Genomic DNA, 23,859 nt, shown 5'->3' with positions numbered 1-23,859 from the left:
CAGCACCCCCGAAAGCAGATGAGGGTGAACATAAGAACGGAAACATGCCGACTCCCAGCAGCCAATCCGCTTAATTGCTGTATCACCTAAACCCCACCTGGCTGCCTCTGTAGCCGCCCCAATCCTAAAAGAATGAGAAGCAAACTCCCCGGCCGGTAAACCTGCAACTGTGAAGCACTTCCGGAAGACAGCTACAAACTGAAAACGGGAGAGAGCTGTACCATCCTGATGCACTAACAAAAGTTCCTACCCCACCGGGCGATAGTGCAGAAATTCTTCCACACACCGAACCGGACACACCGCACAGCAAAGGACGGAAATTAATTCACACCCCTTTCCCTACTGGGTCTGTCTTTGACCTTCTCAACAAGCACTGTAATCCATCAGCCCCCACACACATCCCCCCGCAGTAGACCCCCTACCCGCTTACAACTACTAGACACCAACTCTGAAACCCGAAATGCACCCAAAAACGCCAAAGAAAAAGCCGCCCGAAACAAACAAGCCTCATACTTTGACGTACAAACTACCTCCACCATCTTACACAAAGTCTGTAACACCAAAAAAGCGACAGGCGGCCGAGTGTCCCTAGCGGGTGCACCCCGCCTGTAGCCCTTAAATGCCTGACGCACCAAAAAGCTTTTGATACATCCACTAACCCCCGTAATTGCAACCAAAAACCAACCACTGCGACCTTCTTGGACATCGCTGAAAACGATGCACCACTCTCAAAAGACAACCCTAGCAAATAAACCAATAACGTCATAAAAACTTCAGCAGAAGCGCATCCCCCCCACCTGATCTATCAGCTTTTCCAACTGAGACCAAACTAATGCGAAAGCTGCCCACGTACCGCTACTGCCAGATCGCCGTATCAAGGACACTGACACCTCAAGGCCACTCTCCAGAGCCACTGGGGACAAGGCAACCCTTTCTTGTCCACTCCCGGCACCAATTGACGAAAACGATCCCACTGGAAACGAGAAAGAGAATCAGCCACTGAATTATCGATCCCAGGCACATGTACCGCTACAAAACATGAATTCAATTCTAACCCCTGAAGAACCAGGTGGCGCAACAAGCGCAACACTGGCAATGAACTAGCTGTTTGCGAATTTATGGCTTGTACCACCCCTAAATTGTTACAACAGAACCGCACCCGTTTGTTACGTAAAAAATTCCCCCACAACTCAGTAGCCAATACAATCGGAATTAACTCCAAGAACGCCAAATTGGTTAGGAAACCTACCGTCCGCCACGCCTCTGGCCAAGGGCCCGCACACCACTGCCCCTGAAAAAAGGATCTGTAACCACAAGTCCCAGAAGCATCTGTATAAAGCTCCAAATCAAAACTTGACACCGGCGCCTCCATCCAAACTGAACGCCCATTAAACTCAACCAAAAAACGATCCCACACCACAAGGTCCTCCCGTACTTCCGCTGTCACTCTCACATAATGAAACTGTGCTGTCACCCCTGCCGTGGCCAACTCCAGCCTCCTGCAAAACACTCGACCCATCGGCAAAATACGACAAGCAAAGTTTAACTTCCCCAAGACTGACAACCCTCCGAAGCTCACCCTTCTTAGCCTGCCGCAACGAAACCACCTCTGCATGCAAATCTGACACCTTGTCCTCTGGTAACCGGCATTCCATCATCACAGTATAGATAACTATCCCTAAAAACTTTACCGACATGGAATGTCTCAAAAAGGGAACAATAGATTGCACATCCCATAGGCAGAAAACAGTCCACATAAAATTGCCCCTCCCAACAAAAGCCCAACAGATGAAAACTATCTGGGTGAATCGGCAACAAACGGAACGCAGCTTCAATATCTGTTTTTGCTAAAACAACTCACCGCCGCATCAAATGATGTGTACGAAACCGAACATAACTCTCGCTCAATCCCATCGTTAACCGAACTCCCAGCAGATTATGAGAGGTGATGGATAATCCGAAACTTGTTTGGCTCCTTTTTAGAAACCAAACCAAGGGGAGACACCCGCAATTCCTTTTCTATCTTTTGCCTCACAACCTCCGGCCTGGTCAATGCTGAAACCAAATTCCTCACCACCTCAGAACCAACCGATTCACATGGAATCTGAAAACCTTCCGTAAAACCCGAGCGCAACAGTTCAGCCCATTCTTTATTTGGATATTTGCTCAAGGCCTCTTTCACACGGGCGTCGCGTGTGAGGGCCGGATAGGATGCGGGTGCGTCACGGGAAAATGTGTGATTTTTCTGCGCAAGTGCAAAGCGTTTTAATGCGTTTAGCACGTGCGTGAGAAAAGTCGGCATGTTTGGTACCCAGACCCGAACCCGGACTTCTTCACAGAAGTTCGGGTTTGGGATCGGTGTTGTGTAAATTTTATTATTTTCCCTTATAACATGGTTAAAAGTAAATTAGGGATGGAGGGGTTAAAAAAATAAAATAAAATTTAACTCATCTCATCCACTTGTTCATGCAGCCCGGCTTGTCTTCTTTCTTCTTAGAAAAGGACCTTTGGTGACGTCACTGCGCTCATCACATGATTAATCACATGGTCCGTCACCATGGTGATGGACCATGTGATGAGAGCAGTGACGTCACCAAAGGTCCTTTTCTCCCAGGTCCTCAAAGAAGAAGAAAGAAGACAAGCCGGGCTGCGCAAACAAGTGGATGAGGTGAGTTGAATTTTTTATTTTTAACCCCTCCATCCCTAATTTACTTAGCATTCTGTATTAAGAATCCTATTATTTTCCCTTATAACCATGTTATAAGGGAAAATAATAATGATTGGGTCCCCATCCCGATCGTTACCTAGCAACCATGCGTGAAAATCGCACCGCATACGCACTTGCTTGCGGATGCTTGCGATTTTCACGCAGCCCCATTCACTTCTATGGGGCCTGCGTTGCGTAAAAAACGCACAATATAGAGCATGCTGAGATTTTCATGCAATGCACAAGTGATGCGTGAAAATCACCGCTCATGTGCACAGCCCCATAGAAATGAATGGGTCCGGATTCAGTGCGGGTGCAATGCGTTCACCTCACGCATTACACCCGCGCGGAAAACTCGCCCGTGTGAAAGGGGCCTAAGAATAGCAACATCACGTCCACCCTCACCGATATCATTCTTCTTCTGCGAAGCCTCAAATCCTTTTCCCCTACCTTGCTTAAAACAAGGGGACAAACTGTTAGCGCCTCCACATCCGGAGCATTCATGTTTGAATCAGCAATCAGAAAGGAACTTGCAGTACCCTTCGTTATATATTGCCAGCAACACCCTTACCTACCCCCTGCTGACGAATCCGAGGCTGAGGCTCCCCCGGCCCCCCCACGAAAGGGCTGCGTCCCTGCCTTCGGTGACGCCATCAAACGCATCCAAAGACTAATGTCTTTTGTGATCCCATCTAATACTGGGCCGCACCGCCTTCCTCTGACAAAACTGTTCATCATACTTGAGCCAAGCTATTCCCCCATACATCCTGTAAGCCTCACCAATGGTGTCCATATAACAAAACAGCGCCGCGCAATGTTCTGGAAACTTCTCTCCCGCTACACTGGCCAGGATTGCAAAAGCCTGAAGCCAATTCATGAATGTACGCGGTATCAAGCGGTACCGCCGCTTTTCCTCTTCCTCCTTCTTGCTCTCATCCGTTTTTACTCTATCTATATTAAACTTCTCCAGAGGAAGCAACGAAAAAATCTCAACATATTCGTCCTTCTAAATTTTCTCCCTGACCTCCTGCTTCAAATGGGCCCCCAGGGGCCCCTCAAAGCACAACATACACTTCCCCTCTCGCTGCGTCTGTCAACCTTACATCCTCAACCACCAGACTTTTTCCGCTACTTCCTGCCACCCCACCGGAAGACCCCACCACCTCAGCCCTGTCTAATGCAAGCCCCGGCCTGCCAACTGCTGAACCCTGATTCTCTACCGATCAAACCGTCGCCGGAGAAACACCATCACCAGACCCCAAGCATGTCACCAGCGCCAACAACCCCGCCACCAACTCCTGCGCTAACCCCCCAGCACTCTCAACAACAGCTACATCTTTACCACTCCCCGCTAACCCCCCCCAAACATCCCCATGCCGTATCCTTGACATCCACTCACCAGGCCATGCCTGAGAGGACCCGGCTGCTATAACTTGTGGTAAAGATCCATCCTGGCTCACAGACGTAGCGGGATCCGCAGAAGCAGGACAGGTGCTTGGCATCACAATTAATAACAGGTCAGTACTGCTTTCTTGTGAAGTTGCGGTGCACCTGTCAGTGAGTTAGCGTCCAAGTAAACAATGTAGCGAAAAGACCGGCACTTCGCATAGATTTCAATCAATCTGTGAATTTATTGGTCACATCATATTATATCATAGTGACGCGTTTCAGCACCAATGTGCTTTCATCAGACTATGCCATCAGACTATACTATGGCATAGTCTGATGAAAGCACATTGGTGCTGAAACGCGTCACTGACATAATATGTGACCAATAAATTCACTGATTGATTGAAATCTATGCGAAGTGCCGGTCTTTTCGCTACATTACTTAGGTGCTTAGCGTCGTCATGTCGTCCAACCTCTCCTGGGCTTCCCATGCTTCCTGACTCCACTCTCCCTCCTCGATGGACCTGACTGCTGGAGACCCCCTTCACCCCCACCGTGATCCTGAAGGAGCAGGGCCAGCAGCAGCATCCGCAGAAGCGTCAAACCCTCCATCCTCCGACCACAGATCACCAGCGCCCTGATAGCAGACCTGGTGTATAGCTGCCCCATCTATCCGGTCCTGTGCGCTCCTCTCTGCAGCCTGACATCTGATGGCTCCCTTTCAACTCTAGCAGTGCTACTAGCAAAACATAATTTTTCTCAGAAATGTTGTTCCCATATCAACATGGGACCAACACAGATGCTGTCAGCTGCCAAAGCGCACATGCAACAGGTCAGTCAGTTTTATAGGTACAAATCTGCTGACAGATGCCCTTTAACAAAATACTGCAAGTAGTAATTGTGATATATAAGTACTTTGTACTACTGAGACATCCAATATCCATCAATATGCTGAATCATGGTATATAATGCTATATTGTTAACAGGGCTGTTTCCAGGTAATTTGGTACCATGGTCAACTGTATTTGCAGCTATGCAGGTTCAGCTACTGAGTTTTGGATCTTTAGGTCCGTGATATTATAACATCCCTTAGTAGAGTATTTATCATGCACAAAGTGTATGAATTTTCATTCTGTGATTGATTAACCCCTGACCTTTAGGTCCTTTGAGTAGATTAACCTCCACAATAGTCTCTGGAGGACTTTGCCTGCGTCGGACCAGCAATCTCACTACAGGACCAGCCTCTTTCAGAGCCTCCACCGCTTTGCTGTGCACCACTTCAGTTACATCTACATCATTGACTCGCAAGACACAGTCAGTCACCCTGTAGCAAAAGCAAAGGAAATAGGTTGTATGGTACAGAGAGAGAATAATCACTATAAAGACAGCATTTCTAATAAAAATAACATTAATAACTCAAGTCATCACACAGTTTCAGGGCTCATGCGCACAAACGTATTTTTTGTCCATGTCCGTTCGATTATTATTTTTTGTAGCCCGTATGCGGAACCATTTATTTCAATGGGGCCGCAAAAAAACATAAACTACTCTGTGTGCATTCCGTATCTATTTGTCCGCAAGTCCATTCCGCAAAAAAATAGAACATGTCCTGTTCTTGTCCATTTTGCAGACACGGACAGGCATTGTTACAATGGATCTGCAAAAAAACAGATGTAACACGGACGTTACACGGATGTCATCCATTTTTTTGCAGATCCATGTTATGCGGACCACATAATACAAAGGTCGTGTGCATGAGCCCTTATGCAGATAAACCATCTGTAGGATACTGCGGTGTAGAAGACATATACTTACAGTACTGTCCACACAGGACAAATATGCTACCGATTGTATGTGGCAAATCCACAATGTTTTACAGTAACAGAAAAGTAGATGAGAGTGACACAAATCTCATCCACACACTGTAAAAAATCCACAGCTTGTCAATTTATGTTGTGGATTTCACCCTTTGGGATGCAGAGTAAAATCCAAATCCAATGCAAAATCCACAACTAAGCTGCACGTGACACATGCAGTTTTTGCCACATATTTGTTGCAGATTTTGCAGCGGAAACACAGCAAAATCAGTAGTGGAAATGTTCCGTGTGGCCAAACCCTGATGAGATGGGAATAACCACAAGTGATAACCACAGGAATCTCTCACATTAGCCTCCCATCCATCGATGCAGCTCCTCCAGGGATGATCTTTGTGATGAATATTCCAGGATCATCGGGAACGTGCGGATTATCAATTCCACCAGCAATGCTGAACCCCAATCCTGAGTTTCCCTGAAAAATGAATGAATAGTAATAAGAATGAAGCACCATTTAAGAGGCCTAATGAGAATTGTTTGTGTTGTCTGGGTTAGGGGGTAGTCAGGGAGGAATGAAAAGTCTTCAACTTACCCTCTCCAATACAATCTCTTCATATTTATATAAAGCATCGCTGCCATTTACCTGCAAAGAAAACCATCTCATGTAAGATAATAGTAAAACTGGCAGATGCAGTGTTATACATACATTTCTTCAGAACCTTTTGCTTTTTTCACATTTGGTTATCCACAGGATAAGATATAGGGGGTCATTTATTATACTGAAATACGCCTAAGGCCTCATGCACGCGGCCGAGAGCGGTCCGTGGTAACCCGGCCGGGATTCCTTCTGACAGCAGGAGCGCACGGCGTCATTGGTTGCTATGACGCCGTGCGCTTCATGCCGCCACTGCTGTACAGTGATACACTGGTATAGATCATACGAGTGTATCACTGTACAGCAGCGGCGACATGAAGCGCACGGCGTCATAGCAACCAATGACGCCGTGCGCTCCTGCTGTCAGAAGGAATCCCAGCCGGGTTACCACGGACCGCTCTCGGCCGCGGAACACGGCCGTGTGCATGAGGCCTAAATCAGGTGTGCCAGGTCTAAAATTGGGGGCGTGGCCGAGGAAGGGGATGGACCGGCAGGTCCGTCTCATTCATCATTTTCTACACCTGTTTTGGGCGTAAAAATGGTCATATCTTTGGCGGATCCTCTGTCAGCTATGAGGCCTTATTAAGTCCAGCATCTAAAACACTGGTCTTAATAAATGTACCCCATGTGTCTTATGAGCAGAGGACTGACCGCTGGAGCCCATGTTCCCATTTGAATGGAGTGGCAGGCATGCATGCGTGTCCACTCTCCATTCAATACTCCGGGACTCCCGGAGATACCGTATTTTCCGGCGTATAAGATGACTTTCTAACACTAGAAATTATTTTCAAAAGTCGGGGGTCATCTTATACGCCGGGTATACTCAGATCCGATGGTATATCCGATGGGGGTTAGAATATACCATTGGATCTGAGTTTTCACGATCTCAGTGAGATTGTGAAAACTCAAATCTGATAGTATATTCTAATCCCTAGGCGTTCCCATGGTGACGGGGACGCTTGCCTGGGGGTTAGAATATACAGGGCCACGCCTCTCACAGGAGTACATTTATAAACTGTAATCCATAACTTTAACTTTAATCATCGCTCATCTGTTTACTAGGATACCTTACTCTTAGCTCCGGTAACAGCAGGCAGTGCGGGCGGCGCTCACTCACTGATGTCTCGTGCCTGCTCCTCCTACTAGGGGGTGCAGGCGCGTGACGTCAGTGAGTGAGCGCCGCCCGCACTGCCTGCTGTTACCGGAGCTGAGAGTAAAGTATCCTAGTAAAGAGATGAGCGATGATTAAAGTTAAAGTTACGGATTACATTTTTTATAAATGTAGTCCGGTGAGTGTCGGGGAGGGGGATCTGTGGATGGCACTGTTTAGGGGAGGGGGATCTGTGGATGGCACTGTTTGGAGGGGATCTGTGGATGGCATTGTTTGGGGGGGGATCTGAGGATGGCATTGTTTAGGGGGGGTATCTGTGGATGGCACTGTTTAGGGGAGGGGGATCTGTGGCTGGCACAGTTTAGGGAAGGGGGATCTGTGGATGGCACTGTTATGGGGTGGATCTGTGGATGACACATATAGCATAAGATGCTATATAGTGTCATCCATAGATCCCCCCCATAGCAGTGTCATCCACAGATCCTCCCCCCCATAACAGTGCCATCCACAGATCCCCCTCCCCATAACAGTGCCATCCACAGATCCCCCTCCCCATAACAATGCCATCCACAGATCCCAGTCAGTTCCCTGGACTGGAGAATATCGTCTTGAAGACAGGGAGGGCTGGGCATTCAAGGGTAGTCTTATACGGCGAGTATAGCACAAAACCTTTATTTTAAATGGAAAAGTTGGGGGTCATCTTATACGCCCGGTCGTCTTATACGCCGGAAAATATGGTAGCTAAGAACTTGTACGCCGCTATTTCCAGCAGCCCCCTAGAGTTGAATGGACAGTGGACACGCATGGGTGTCTGCCACTCCACTCAAACAGGGAACTTGGGCCCCATTCTAGTAATAGGGGATACGTTGTGCAGGAGGGCATTCTTTATGGCTGGAGGAAAGGTTTCACCTTCAACAAAAATGGAAGTTCTCTACTGTAAAAGCAGGATAGTTGATTTATTGAACAATTTCAAGAGGCGCATGGATGCCTTTCTTGAAAGTAATAATATGACAAGCTGTATGTACTAAATTCTGGGACATTGATCCAGAGATTTGTTCTGATTCCCATATTTGGAGTTCGGAAGGAATTTTTCCTCTAATTTGAGATAATTGGCATCTGCCTCACGGTGCTTTCACACATAGGTTTTTGCTCTTTTTTCGGCACTTTTGTGTTTTTAAGTGGCATTTTTTTGCATCTGCTGTTTTTGATGCATTTTTTTTTGCTTTACAAACGTCAGCTCCAGATGTTAGCTGAAGGCCTATGGGAAATATTAAATGTAGGACACTGAAGTGTTTTTGGTTTTTGCTACTTGCATCGTCATTTAACACACTGCAAAAAACAACAACTGAAAAACAAGGCAGAAAATGCAGGTGGCAAAGAAATCCAGTTATTCTGGTGAGTTCAATCTTTAAGGACCCTCATGGTTTGTTTTTTTAGCGTGGATCAACATACCAGGACTAAAGATTGGATTTAATGAACTTGTGTCTTTTTTCAACCTTATCGACTATGTAACATTATGTCTCTGTGACTATTAGGAGTATAAACTAATATTCATCACTACATAGGTTTCAGTTAGTCTTAGCAAATAAAAATATACAGAAAATGTAGGATTTTGATTTGATTTTGAAGAGACGACACTGCATATGCATTGTTAATCGCATTTCTGGCCGTTATAGGTGTCTTAGGCCCCTTTTACACGAGCTAGTTTTTCGCGTGGTTGCACTATGAGACGTGAACGCATAGCACTCGCACTGAATCCTGACCAATTCATTTAATGGGTCTGTGTACATGAGCTTTTTTGTCTTCATGCATCAGTTCTGCGTTGCGTGAAAAACGCAGCATGTTCTATATTCTGTATTATTCACACAGCCCTGGCCCCATAGAAGTGAATGGAGCTTCAGTGAAAAATGCATTGCATTCGAAAGCAAGTGCGGGTGCGATGCGTTTTTCACTGATGGTTACTAAGAGATGTTGTTTGTAAACCTTCAGTTTTTTTATCATGCGCGTGAAAAACACATGAAAACGCATTGCACTCACGCGGAGAAAATTGAACAACTGAATGCAATCGCAGACAAAACTGACTGAATTAGCTTGCAAGATGGTGCGAGTTTCACTGAATGCATCCGGACCTAATCAGTCAAACTCGTGTGAAAGAGGCCTCATTCTGACTGAGATGTGACAAAGGAGTTCTGAATAATCTATTATTTAACTTTTTCATATTTTAATTTGCATCACTTGTGCTGAGGTAGAGTTTTAGCTAATGCCATCAGAGATATTCTTTATAATAAAGCTTTCTTTCCCAGTCCCAGCTTTGTTTAGTGTTATATCAAGCTATCTCATACATATAACAGACCAGCAGATGGCGCTAAGAAGCTGACTACAGAATTGCAGACTGCAGTAACACCGCTAGGCTGTGTTTAGGTCAATAAAAATCTAAGCGTATATGCACACGGCAGCGTAGTTTATGCAGATTTTCTTGTGGGCTTCACTGCGTTTCTGAAGCAGATTAGCACCAAAATTGGAATGTCGTGGATTTTAAGGGTGCCTGCACACGACTCGGATTACGTGAGTTTTTTCTACATGGATTTTCATGCGGAAAAAACGCAGTGTAGTACAGTACCAGCAAAGTGTATGAGATTAGACAAATCTCATGGACACGTTGCTTTTTTTCTTAGGTGTGGAAATTGACCTGCTGTGCGGATTTTGAAATCTGCAGCATAGTTTTTCTTGCGTCGATTTCACCTTTTTCAATAGATGGGTGAGAGCTACATAAAATCCGCACCAATAATCACATAAAAACCGCACAAAAAACATGCCAAAAGTGTGCTAAATAGTGTGGATCTATGTGCATTTTTTGCGCCCTTTTGGTGCAGATTTCTTGCGTATTTTCTGCAAGGAAATCTCTACCTTAAGGCTACGTCTACACGACGACATTTGTCGCGCAACAATAAGATAGGGCACAACTACACTGCAACATTTGTAGTGCAACATTTTGTTGCACTAATGTAGCGCGACAATTATTATAATGGCAGTCTATAGTGTCGCGCTGCAACATGCAACATGCTGCGACTGCGACGCAACAGTCGCAGAAAAGTCCATCTCGAATGGATTTTCTGTGACTGTTGCGTCGCAGTCGCAGCATGTTGCATGTTGCAGTGCGACACCATAGACTGCCATTATATAAATTGTCACGTGACATTAGTGTAAGAAAAATGTTGCGCTACAAATGTCGTCGTGTAGACGTAGCCTAAGGCCTCTTGCACATGAACGTAAACGGGCACCGGCCCGTGTGCACTCCGCATCACAGATGCCGACCCATTCACTTAAATGGATCCGTAATTATGGAGATGCGGAACGGAAGCACGGATCGGAACCCCACAGAAGCACTACGGAGTGCTTCCGTGGTGTTTCTGTCCGTGCCTCCGCACTGCAACACTATTCAAGTTGAATGGGTCTCGATCCGTCCCGGCCGCCACACGGACGTTGCCCATGCATTGGGGACTGCAAATTGCGGTCCCCAATGCACGGAACGGATGCACAACATTTGTGTGAAAGAGGCCTAACACGAATTTGCCCCAAATCTCACCCTATACATTGCAAAGATTGAAATCTGCACTGAAAATCCGCACAAACAATTGACAAAACTGTGGATTTCAAAATCTGTACTGTAGGTTGATTTTCGCATGTAAAAAATTCTGCACTGTGGACATGAGATTTTCAAAATAGCTGGTACTGTTTGATGCTGTAGATTTTCCACACAATACGCCCTGTGTGCATGTGGCCTAAAGTAAGCAAAAGTGAGCAAAGGAATGAAATAAAAAGAATATGGACAACAGCTGCATAGAAAAGAACGGTTTTCCTTGTTGTCACTGTTCTACTGTTTGTAAAGTATGGAGATGGAGTAGTAACGCACAAGACATTTTTTTTAGGTAGTGTCCTAGATCTGCCTTCTGTCTTTTTACCTTATTTTCAAACTTGCTATAAAGTAAAGATGCAATGAGGCTTACGGTATATGCGATAGCAGTGAGCAATACATACTGTTCTGCCTTATCTCTTCTATCACTTCAGATAGGCATCTTTTGCCACATCTTTTCTTAAAGGGGTTGTCTCATCTCACTGTTACTAAGGCGAGACGGGAGTGAGCCCTGACTACCAGGTGCCAGGAACAAGTGAAGCAAGCCGGCGCTCCGCTGTTTCAGTAGTTCGCATTGCGGAGCATGGGAGCTATGGAAACCGTGTAGCACAGAAAGCTATGCTATTTCCGAGAAGAGAGAAGTGCAAGTTTTTCATTTTTACCTTCTTCTATGATCCACTTTTTTTTAAATCAAATCGTTTTTATTGATCAATTATAATAAACTTATCTGAAGGTGCATTGTCCCTTCAATAATCAGACTGATTACAGAAAAATGAGCTATCAGAAGACAACATCATCCAATGACAGAGTGACCCATCAAGATACAGTGTACACAGTCAAGAGCAAATAATATATAGTGCAGACATATATCATAAGTCCAAACCCCCCCACCCCCGATCCCACCCCTCCCAGACCCCTCCCCCCACTGTAAACAAGAGAGCAAACACCTCTACCCTATCTTTTATCACAATATGAGTATGCGACAACCATTCATTCCACAATTTCTCAAATTTCTGAGGACAGTCTCTCTTCACAAACACACTTCTCTCCATAGTCAACATGTCATGCACTTTCCGCACAAATTCGCCAACTGTCGGTGGACTCCCCTGGATCCAACGCTGAGCCACTAACTTCCTGGCCACGTATAGCAGTCTCCCCACTGCCACCTTGACGAGCTCATTCCCACCAATCTCTGATACATAGCCCAACACACAGACCTTGGGGTCCTTTTGCAACCCAATCGCCAAGTTGTTATTAATCAGGTTCAGCACCTCATCCCAGTATCTACCTATCACTGGACAAGACCAAAGCATATGTAACAGGTCCGCTCCCTCCTCCGAACACTTCGGACACTTGTCATCAGACCTAACACCAACCATCCGCAAAAATACAGGCGTTTTGTATACTCTGTGAATGATAAAGAGTTGTGACAATTTACCCTGCTCACTTAAGGACACTTTAGGAACTGCCTCTAATATATCCACCCACTGATCTTTGGAAATGGCTCCTAAATCGCCCTCCCATTTCATCATCCGTGTCAGCGGGAACCCAGCTAAAAACTTGTCTAGTAATAGAGTATACACCTGCGATATAAATCCTCTCTTTCCCCCTTTCGGCAGAATGAGCTTATGTACCACATCCATCTTGGCTATAACACATCCTTTCCTCACCGTGACATCATAGGCATGCCTTAGCTGCAGATATTGATAGAACCAAACCTTGGGAACATTAAATTCTTGCTGCAGTCCCTGGAATGATTTAAACACGTTGTCATCCAACAGTTGACCTATCCTCCATACCTCATGAGATTCCCAACTCCGAAGTCCTGACAGAGACATAAACTCTGGCAATAAACTATTGTTCCATATTGGGGAAAGCTCTCCAACTCCTTCCACACCTCTAAGCTGTTTAACTTTCGCCCATACCCAGGGCCAGCGCTTCCATAGAGGCAATTGCCCCCGGGCCCCCGAGTCCTTAGGGGCCCCCCCGCGCCGGCCCGCAACTAACTTTAGGCAGACAGGACAGTCAGTGTCACACGGAGATGAGCGCTTCCATTGTGGAAGCGCTCATCTCCAGTCATCTGTATCGCCGTCCTCATGACAGCGATACAGATGGCTGTGCGGCAGAGGAGGGAGAGGTGTGTCCCTTTCCCTTCCTCTGATAGGCTGCAGGCACTAGGCCGGCAGCCTATCAGAGGCCGGTGCAGGCGGCGCGATGACGTCATCGCGCCGCCTGAGCCCTGAGCCGTACAGCGTGGGACACACGCCGGAAGAGGCCTGCATCGCATCGCTGCCAAGGAGGTAAGTATAAGTGTTTTTTTCTTTTTCTTCTGTTCAATACTGGTGGCTACTGGCAAATGATGGGGGGCTCTATGGCTATTGGCACATGATAGGGGGGCCCTAAGGCTACTGGCACATGATGGGGGGGCCCTAAGGCTACTGGCACATGATAGGGGGGGCCCTAAGGCTACTGGCACATGATAGGGGGGGCCCTAAGGCTACTGGCACATGATAGGGGGGCCCTAAGGCTACTGGCACATGATAGGGGGGCCCTAAGGCTACTGGCACATGATAGGGGGGCCCTAAGGCTATTGGCACATGATAGGGGGGCCCTAAGGCTACTGGCACATATGATAGGGGGGCCCTAAGGCTACTGGCACATGATAGGGGGGCCCTATGGCTACTGGCACATGATAGGGGGGCCCTATGGCTACTGGCACATGATAGGGGGGGGCTATGGCTACTGGCACATGTTAGGGGGGCCTATGGCTACTGGCACATGATAGGGGGGCCCTATGGCTACTGGCACATGATGGGGGGGGGCCCTATGGCTACTGGCACATGATAGGGGGGGCCCTATGCCTACTGGCACATGATATAGGGGGACTCTGGCTACTAGCACATGATGGGGGGGTCCTCTGGCTACTGGCACATGATGTAGGGGGGCCATGGCTACTGGCACATAATGTAGGGGGGCTCTGGCTACTGGCACATGATATAGGGGGGGCTCTGGCTACTGGCACATGATTGGGGGGCATCTATGAGGGCACATTTTACTGGCACATTATTTGGGGACATCTATGGGGGCACTTCTTACTGGCACATTATTAGTGGCACTATAGGGGCATCTACTGAGGCCACAAAGAACGGTTATTTTATATGGGGGCTCTGTATAGGGGCATTTTATACTGGGACACATTGTGGTGGGTACTATGGGGAAGGGTGGGGGAGCACTATGGGGTCATCTACAGGGGCACTGAGAAGGGGTATTTTATGCTTACAAATTATGGAGGACACTGAGGGCATCTACTGGGGCACTATATATCGGGCATTTTATACTGGTACATTATGGGGGGCACTAGGGGGGAGAGGAGCACTATGGGGGCATTTACTGGGGTCACTATATAGGGGTATTTTATACTGGCACATTATGGAGGCACTATGGGGACATTAGCTCAACTGGGGGCATTACAAGGGGGTATTTTTTGCACTGTCACATTATAAGGAGAATTATTTCTACTGGGGGGGCATTATGGTGGGCTTTATTACTCCCCCATGGTATGACCCCCCTAGTAGCAGCACCAGCCTCTCTCTGCTCTGCTATCCCTCTGCCCCTTCTCCAAATCCTTATTATGAAATCTTTCTCATTAGGATAAAGCACAACATCAGCTCCCCCGAGCCCCCGGCCAAAGTGTTGAAGTGGTGTCCGAGATCCCCAAGGGCCAAGCCAAGTAACTGTAAGTTTTCATATGAAATATGTTTATGTTATACACATATAGCCTACACTGTGCCCCAAAATATACAGTTTCTTCTGTAAAAGTCATCAAGTGTCATGGGGGGCCCCTTATTGTTTTTCGCCCCAGGGCCCCATTTCACCTAGAACCGGCCCTGCCCATACCTTCTTCATAAGCTCAATAAGCAGGGCCTTCTCCCTCCCCACATGCATGCCCGCCCCCTCCAGTATACACATAAGGTCCCGACTGCCCAACCAGTGCTGCAATATCCTACCTGTTATATCCGGAAGCTGACAATCCATCCAGCCCTTAAAGTGCTGGCACTGAGAGGCCAAAAAATAAATCCATGCATTGGGAACAGCCAAGCCTCCTTCTGTCTTAGGGTACTGCAACGTTTCCAACTTAATCCTTGCTCGACCACATTTCCAAATAAGGTCCCTGAACATAGAATGTATCCTCCGAAACCTATCCAAGGGTATCCATACAGGGGCATTGTTGAGTACATAAAGTAGCTGAGGCATCATTACCATCTTCAAGAGATTCACTCTACCCACTACAGACAGAAAGAGCCTACACCAAGTCCTCTTAAGTCTAAAGGTAGCTAGTAAAGGAGTCAAATTCAACTCTTCAAAATCCGACAATCTAGGTGTTATATACAGTCCCAAATATTAAAATTTATCCACCCAGGGTATGATATTGTCTGCCGGCCCGACCGACATAGCCTGGCCATCCACCGGCATCAGAGCAGACTTTTGCCAATTAATAGTAAGTCCAGAGTATTTCCTGAACCGATCAATTAGAGGCATGGCCGCAGCCAGGGATGCCCCAGTATCGCCCAGGAACAGCAAAGTGTCGCCTGCGTACATAGCCACTTTGTTCTGCAACATGCCGTACCTGAACCCCACAATATGAGGCGACAGGCGTACTAAAGCCGCTAATGGCTCAATAGCTAAGGCAAATTGCAAAGGCGACAGTGGACATCCCTGCCTGGTGCCCCTTGCCAGAGTAAAACTATCCGACAGCCCCCCGTTAGCTCTAATGCGTGCCTTAGGGTTCCAGTATAACACCTGTACCCATTGGATAAAACGTGTGCTGAAGCCCATGGCCCGCAGAATCCCCCACAGATAACTCCACTCTACACTATCAAACGCCTTAGCGGCGTCAAGCGTTAGCAAGGCCCTGTCTCCACAATTATCTGCTGGAAGATTCAAACTGGCGTACAATCTACGGATATTTATAGCAGTTGACTTCCCAGGCATGAAGCCTGTCTGATCCGGATCAGACAGGCTTCATGGTCAGAATCACCCTAGACAACCTGTTCGCCAACACCTTTGCTAGGAGCTTCACATCCGCTGTTAAAAGCGAGATCGGTCTATATGAGTCTGGCAATTTAGGATCTTTTCCAGCCTTTGGTATGACTACAATTATAGCCTCCTGCATAGAGTGCGGTAGCGAACCCATCTCTAGTGAATGTTCGAGCACCTTAAGCAATTCCGGAAGTAAAACCCCCTGCAACTTTTTATATACTTCCACCGGCAGACCATCGGCCCCCGGAGCCTTACCATTCGCCATGTCCCCAAGCGCTGCCTCCAATTCCTCAAGTGAGAGCAGCTCTTCCAATCTCTCCCTATCCTCATCGGACAACACCGATAACTGCGCCTCCGCCAAAAAGGCAGCCAAAGCTTCCTCAGAGCTGGATACAGTGGATGCGTACAAGGACACATAGAAATCTTTGAGTATATCTAGTATTCCCTTTGTGTCCTGCCTAATAGCCCCAGTCTCATCTCTCAGTTCCTGTATACATGAGGATCCCCGTTGAGCCTGAGAAACAACTGACAGTAGATGACCTACCCTTTCAACCTCCTCAAAAGACTGTTGTTTATAGAAACTACACTTACGCTCTACTGCTTGCATTAGATGACACCTCAACTGCTCCTGAGCTACTGCCAGAGCTTCACTGTTAACTAAGGAAGGGGATCTACCAAAAACCCGTTCAGCTTCCACCACCTGTACGTGCGCTTTCACATCCGCCTCTCTAGACTTGGATTTATGCTTACTAATCTCTTTTATCAATACACCCCTTAAGAAATCTTTCATAGCATCCCAGATTCCGTGTATTGAAGCCGTCCCCTCGTTAATAGCAAAGTATTCCCTAACCGCCAGAGAAACCTCGGACAGATCTCCCAGTATATTTAACCAATGCGGGTTACATTTCCACAACCTCGGTCCCTGCCTGAGCGCCCCCAGACACAAGTCCACCTGCAACAAGGAATGGTCAGACAGCGACCGAGGATGGTAGGTGACATCCTGAATCAATGGCAACATAACGTCATTGACAAGAGCCAGATCTATGCGTGATAATGAATGGTGCGTAGTAGATCTACACGAATATTCGTGCCTATCAGGGTTGCGTACTCTCCACACATCAAGCAAACCAGTTTCAGTCATAATATTCTTTAGAGCTACGCTCCCTGGTGATCCACCTGACCCCACCACCCGACATCTATCCAGGGAATCGTCTGGTGTGCAATTAAAGTCCCCTACTAGTAGCCATGGTAATCCAGGGAAGTCCACCACAAAGGTCATAATTGACCGCACCAAAGGAGAAGCAAACAGTGAAGGCACATACACCGTCACCAACACCACCTGAATCCCATCAATCTTAAACACAATACATACAAACCTTCCCTCAGCATCCACACACTGCTGGACATGTTCATACCTAATACTCTTATGCACTAACACACATACTCCCCTGGAATGTGAGGAAAAGATAGCATGGCCCACCCAAGTTTTGCTTAGCCACTGTACAGTATCACTAGTCAAATGCGTTTCCTGCAGGCAACAAATGGCAGGTTGAAAACGCCTCAAGTAGTGAAAAATATAATGTTGTTTCCGTACATCAGCCATACCTCTCACATTCCAGCTCAGAACTTTAATCACCTGTGTCATGGTAAAACACTGTTACATAACCGCATCGCACCCCCCATTCAATCCACAGCCATTCAGAGTTCACGCCTACCGACCCACACCCAACTATCCCCCTGCTACCCCCCCTTCCCACCCCCCCCCCTAACCAGGTTACCAAAAAGGAAACACATATTCCCTACATCCCATACTGTGAACCCATAAACGGGGCAATCCCATAGCAACTTGCCGGCCAATGAACAGTAAACATCACTGAACATAGAAACACACTCCCTCCAAGAGAGATTCCTTTCCACTACAGGGAAACACATTGTAACCCCCGAACCACCCACTCCCACCTCAGAATCTACCATGTGGTAGCATTATAGAGTATACATCTTAACTGGTGTAACATAACATGGCATTCAAGGGCAAACATAGATATAGGCTAAACCAAATTGCATATCTGCCGCCTTCAAGTGTCCAGGGCCCCATATCTCAGTTGCCGTTCGTGGACGTCCAGCCACTGCGCCGCTTCATCTGGATCCTCGAAAAATCGAGTGGATCCCAATGCCACCACTCGCAATTTGGCAGGAAACAGCATGGCATATGGAACCTGTAGCCCTCTGAGCCTCCTTTTAACATCCATAAAACGACTCCTCCTCCGTTGCACCTCGTTCGAGTAATCCGGGAAGATGGAGACTTTAACCCCATTCAGGACCATCTCTTCATTATCTCTGGACTGATGAAGAATAGTGTCCCGATCTTTGAAGTGCAAAATCTTCGCAAGTATAAGTGGTGGAGGTCTGCCTGGTGGAAGCGGCCGCATGGGCACTCTGTGCGCCCGCTCCACCGCATATAAGGAAGACATGCCTTTATCATGAAATAACTGGTACAACCATTTCTCCGTAAATTCTGTGGCATTTGCTCCCTCCGTCTTCTCCGGCACTCCCACAATGCGCAAATTATTCCTACGAGATCTGTTTTCTAGATCATCCGTTTTGGCATACAGGGCAGCTATGTCCTTCGTAGTCGTCTTAGACGCCATTGGCAAAAGCAGCACACCATCCTCCAGCGATGACACCCTTTTCTCAAGTTCAGAGGTGCGCTCCGAAATTTTATGCAGATCGTGCCTGATTATGGAAACATCAGATCGCAAACTGCCGACCTGTACTGGGAGTACCTTGAGGGTGCTGTTACAGCTCGCCACAGCCGCCATGATATCTTTCAGAGTGGACTCCTCTGTAGACGCAGCCCAAAGGCCCTCCGTACCCTTTCCAGGGCTTGCAGGAGCAGACACAGGCTGACTAGCCGTTACCGGGCCGTCACCATCGATGGAACCATCCTCCTGGTCAGAGGAGGTAAGTATATCAGTCCCCTTGTCTTTAGACCAGTCGCCCACTCCGCTGTCCACACGAGCAAACTTGCTGAGCCTGGCTGCCGTGCTCTGACTCACCACCTCCTGCAGCGCCATCGCCTCTCCACCATCAGCACCATGTTGGCCAGCCTCCGCTCTGTCTTGCCTCGCAGTTTTACTCGCCTTCTTCGGCATTGTCATGCACCCCAAGTCGGCACAGCAGCTTCCAGACACTATTCCTACACCAGGTAAGTTCGTATGGCGAACCAAGGTTGCGCTACCCAGAGATTTAAACAGGATATCGGCAGGAGCAGTGAACAGCGCGTCTTACTCCATGCGGTAGCAGGCCACGCCCCCCACTCCTAGCTTTTTAAATAAACTGCACCAAAAACTGAATGTCTGATTCCATACTTTCCTAGAGACAACATGGTACAACATTCAAAACGGCTAAATATTAAACCGCCACACAACCACTGCCAATATTCAAGCATAAAAAGGGTATAAAATCTGATTCACTAATAAAACAGCCAAAACAGTGCCAAAAGCTTGAACCAGCTTAGTGAAAAATTGCCACAGAAAAAAAGTGCCCTTGTTTTTCAAAGCAAAGCTTTAGACTACAGCCTTTAGTTTGCATTTGTGCAGAACCACATTATGTGCAAAGGTTATATTTATTAAGCCCCCAACACCAGAACAGTGGCACCAAAAAAATGATTCTTTTTGTACAAACAATTGTAACTTTTTTCTTTTTACACTTACCAATTTTCAATGAACTGTGTTTGTGTGTGAGCATGTCCTAAGTGGCTGTTGGATTCACCTAAGACCTCATACTCACAGCCGTTACCCAGCCGTGGCCGTATTGCGGGTCTGCAATATGTGGGCACCGGCCATGTGCTCCTTGCATCACGGATCCGGACCCATTCACTTGAAAGGGTCTGGAATCCGGAGCTGCTGTGCGGAATGGAGGCACAGAACCCCACGGAAGCACTACAGAGTGCTTCCATGGTGTTTCTGTTCGTGCCTCCGTACCACAAAAAAACAGAACGACCGTATGCATGAGGTCTAAGGAATCTGGCATAATATGTATCAGAAATGTATGCCAGCTCCTATATGACATAGATTTTTAATTCTAGTGCACGGACCTCCATTGTAGGAAATTCATTATTAATCTTCCCCTTTGGGTCCAAGAGAAATTAACAAAAGTTTGACCACAGCAATGGACTGGACTGGTCCACCAGAAAACAGTGAATTCCATTGGCGGGACCCTGAACCTACAACATGCCTTCCTCAGTCTCCATGACTCCCCCCGGGCCCCAGGTGGCAGGCAGAACTATCTGCCATCACAGGTGGTTGTCCAACATCTCCTCCTTTTAGCCCTACCTAAACTCACCTATAACTTTGCTGCCAGTGTGAACAGGTCATGCTGTGTAGCATTTAAAGAGAACCTTTCATCTGGCAAAAAATTCTGAACTAAGTGTCATGATCTGAACAGCGGCGCCCAGGGATCTCACTGCACTTACTATTATCCCTGGGCGCCGCTCCGTTCTCCCGCCATATCCTCCGGTATTTTCGGTCACTGGGTTATAGTAGGCGGAGACTTAGGGGACTTGGTTATAGTAGGAGGAGACTGCCCTTGTTCTCCTGGGCTCCTGTGAGCTCTGCGTTGCGATTTGTCAGCGCTACAGCCTAGGAGAAGGAGACACCCAGGAGAACAAGGGCAATCTCCTCCTACTATAACCAAGTGATCGAACATACCGGAGGGCATAGCAGGAGAACGGAGCGGCGCCCTGGGATAATAGTAAATGCAGTGAGATCCCTGGGCGCCGCTGTATATATCATAATACTTAGTTCACAATTTTTTGCCAGATGAAAGGTCCTCTTTAATTTTGTGTCCACCCACTGACCCCAGGTCATGTAGATGAGACAGTGTAGTGACAGGGAGAATCTAACTAACTGTGAGCCTGCAGAGAGACCAAGCAGCGCAGTGCCCCCACTCTTACAGCCATACAGTACAAACAATCTCTGCCACAATGAGGTTTCTAGGGGCTGTCAGAGTCCATACCACAGCATCGGAAGGGGGCATGGCTTAGCTGTGGCATGGGTCTATCAGTATTGGTGGTTGTGACTGGATGTCAACAGGTGATGTCTCTCTTAACACAAGTTAAAAGTCTGTTAAAGGTGACAAGTCGATAATGTGACAGCGTGTAAATAGTTTAGCTCAGATTTTTTATGAGTAGGGTGTGTATGTAATGTGGCAGATGTTTTAGTGGTGCATGTGAGGTTTGTGTCTAGTGTATGAGCGGCATATGCCATATGTGTCTTATGTGTGAGTGGCATGTGCAGTACATGTACTGTGTGTGAATGGCAAGGGTGCGACATGTGTTCTTTGTGAGAGTGGTGCATGTGCGGTGAGTGTAGCTTTGTATGTGATATTGGTGGATGTGTGAGATGGGAAACAGCTATCATAGTTGAACATTTTTTATGTGAATTAAATTAAATGTTCTGGACTGACGTTATGCTGTTTGGCCACAAGATGTCGTTGTTTCCCAAGCACAGCTACTGACTGGATATACATATTTCCATATTCATGAGAGCTGGAGTTGCCAGGCTGAAGGAGAAAGAGGAAGTCGCCATTTTGAGAGGACACATAGACACAGAGAGGAATGAATTCAGTCACATCCAAGCATGGGATCAACATTTTGCCACCACAGCTACAGTCAAGTTAAGCTGATCGCTGTTCAGGACCCGGATTCTGCCCCAGGGACAGAGGACTTCTGCCAGGAGTGCTGATGAGAGTTAAGGAACAAAATACTTGCTCTGCGGTACCGCATGTTTGTTGAATAGACTGCTTGTTCGGTTCAGAGTCATCAGCGGAGTCATAGCAGACCCGGATCGGTAAGATCGTGCACGCACCTCATTGCAATATTGGCTCCTAGAGACTAGACCAGGCCTGTAGTTAGCTAGTTAGGGCCTCTGTTTTGTGTCAGGCCAAAAAGTGTTTCTACGGTTCACAAAAGGACTCCATAATAAAAAGAGACATTGCACAGTTGAGAACTGATAGACATCTCACCGACTCAAGCCAGCTCAGCGTGTTGCGCAGGAGTAATACATAGGCATGTGCCATAGGGCTAGTTACGGGAGGGGGAATATTGTAGTTTATTAGAAGATTGTGAACTTTCGTGTTGCACAACAGGCCAGCCCGTATCATACACCCACCTAATCGTTCGTGTCATTTCTAGGTTAATAACAGGTACAGTGTGGCCGATTTATTTGTGCCCGCCAGTAGGCAAACTGTGCAATTCTTTCTGGTAGCCATTGTTGGGCGCCGTGCTGTGCAACACGAGGGTCTCAGCCTGCGGGCTGAGTGTATGTAAATCCGTTTTGTTTTTCCAGAAGTTGGGGTTTGCGTTCAGTTTCATATTGCAGTAAAAAGCCTGTTTTGCAAAAGCTGGTGTCAGAGTTGCTTTTCTCTTTCGTGACTTCGCTGTATCCTGGGGAGCCCACCCCGGTACACGGCTTACAGATGCAGCTGTCTCGCTTGGCCTATTGGGATCCTGTTAGGCTACCTGCACATATTGCTGATTAAGTGCAGTCTTTCCATGTAGATTTAAGCCTCATTCACACATCAGTGTTTTGGTCAGTGATTTTGATAATTGATCGTGAGCCAAAACCAGGATTGGAGCCTTAACAGACATAAGGTATAAGGCAGGGGTGGCCAACCTTACAGACACAAAGAGCTAGAAAAAAAAAATCGTATGACTGCCAAGAGCCACAAGCTATCCGTTTACACAAATATGCGTGCACACAACAGTATTACTGCAATTGAGTTATCAAACATTTAAAAGTACATTTAAACCACCTTTCCTACCTGTAGTATAGACAGCTTTAGTGAGAATTCTGGCAATCTTTGTTTTTCACAATGTGTTTCAAGATTTCTCAGATGACATCCTCATGCTCAGATGACCGCTCTATGTTCAGATGACCGCCCATGCTCAGATGACCGCCTTATGCTCAGATGACCGCCCATGCTCAGATGACACCCCATGCACAGATGACACCCCATGCACAGAGGACACCCATATGCACAGATGACACCTTTATGCACAGATGACACCCTTATGCACAGATGACCGCCCATGCTCAGATGACACCCTTATGCACAGATGACCGCCCATGCTCAGATGACCGCCCATGCTCAGATGACCGCCCATGCTCAGATGACCGCCCATGCTCAGATGACCGCCTTATGCTCAGATGACCGCCCCATGCTCAGATGACGCCCCATGCTCAGATGACGCCCCATGCTCAGATGACCGCCTTATTATCAGATGATGCCCCATGCTCAGATGACACCCCATGCTCAGATGACGCCCCATGCTCAGATGACGCCCCATGCTCAGATGATCGCCTTATTATCAGATGACGCCCCATGCTCAGATGACCGCCTTATTATCAGATGACCGCCCCATGCTCAGATGACCGCCTTATTATCAGATGATCGCCTTATTATCAGATGACCGCCTTATTATCAGATGACCGCCCCATGCTCAGATGA

General features: G+C 47.2%; 1 protein-coding gene across 2 annotated transcripts in view; it reads right to left on the bottom strand.

Annotated features, from left to right (window-relative positions):
* Nucleotides 1-23,859, bottom strand: part of DLG3 (discs large MAGUK scaffold protein 3) — a 533,344-nt gene that overhangs the window by 150,683 nt on the left and 358,802 nt on the right. The window contains exons 6-9 of one of the 2 annotated variants that reach the window (XM_040442126.1): nucleotides 6,503-6,553; nucleotides 6,261-6,385; nucleotides 5,251-5,420; nucleotides 854-973 (exon numbers count right to left, since the gene is read on the bottom strand). In XM_040442126.1, the coding sequence (XP_040298060.1) occupies nucleotides 854-973; nucleotides 5,251-5,420; nucleotides 6,261-6,385; nucleotides 6,503-6,553 (466 nt within the window). The remainder of the gene's footprint in view (nucleotides 1-853; nucleotides 974-5,250; nucleotides 5,421-6,260; nucleotides 6,386-6,502; nucleotides 6,554-23,859) is intronic. The other variant, XM_040442127.1, reaches the window with a different exon arrangement.

Source organism: Bufo bufo, chromosome 8 (assembly GCF_905171765.1).
Source record: "Bufo bufo chromosome 8, aBufBuf1.1, whole genome shotgun sequence".
NCBI lineage: Eukaryota > Metazoa > Chordata > Amphibia > Anura > Bufonidae > Bufo > Bufo bufo.
The sequence above is the reverse complement of the archived record's forward strand: the minus strand, read 5'-3'. Positions and strand labels throughout refer to the sequence as shown.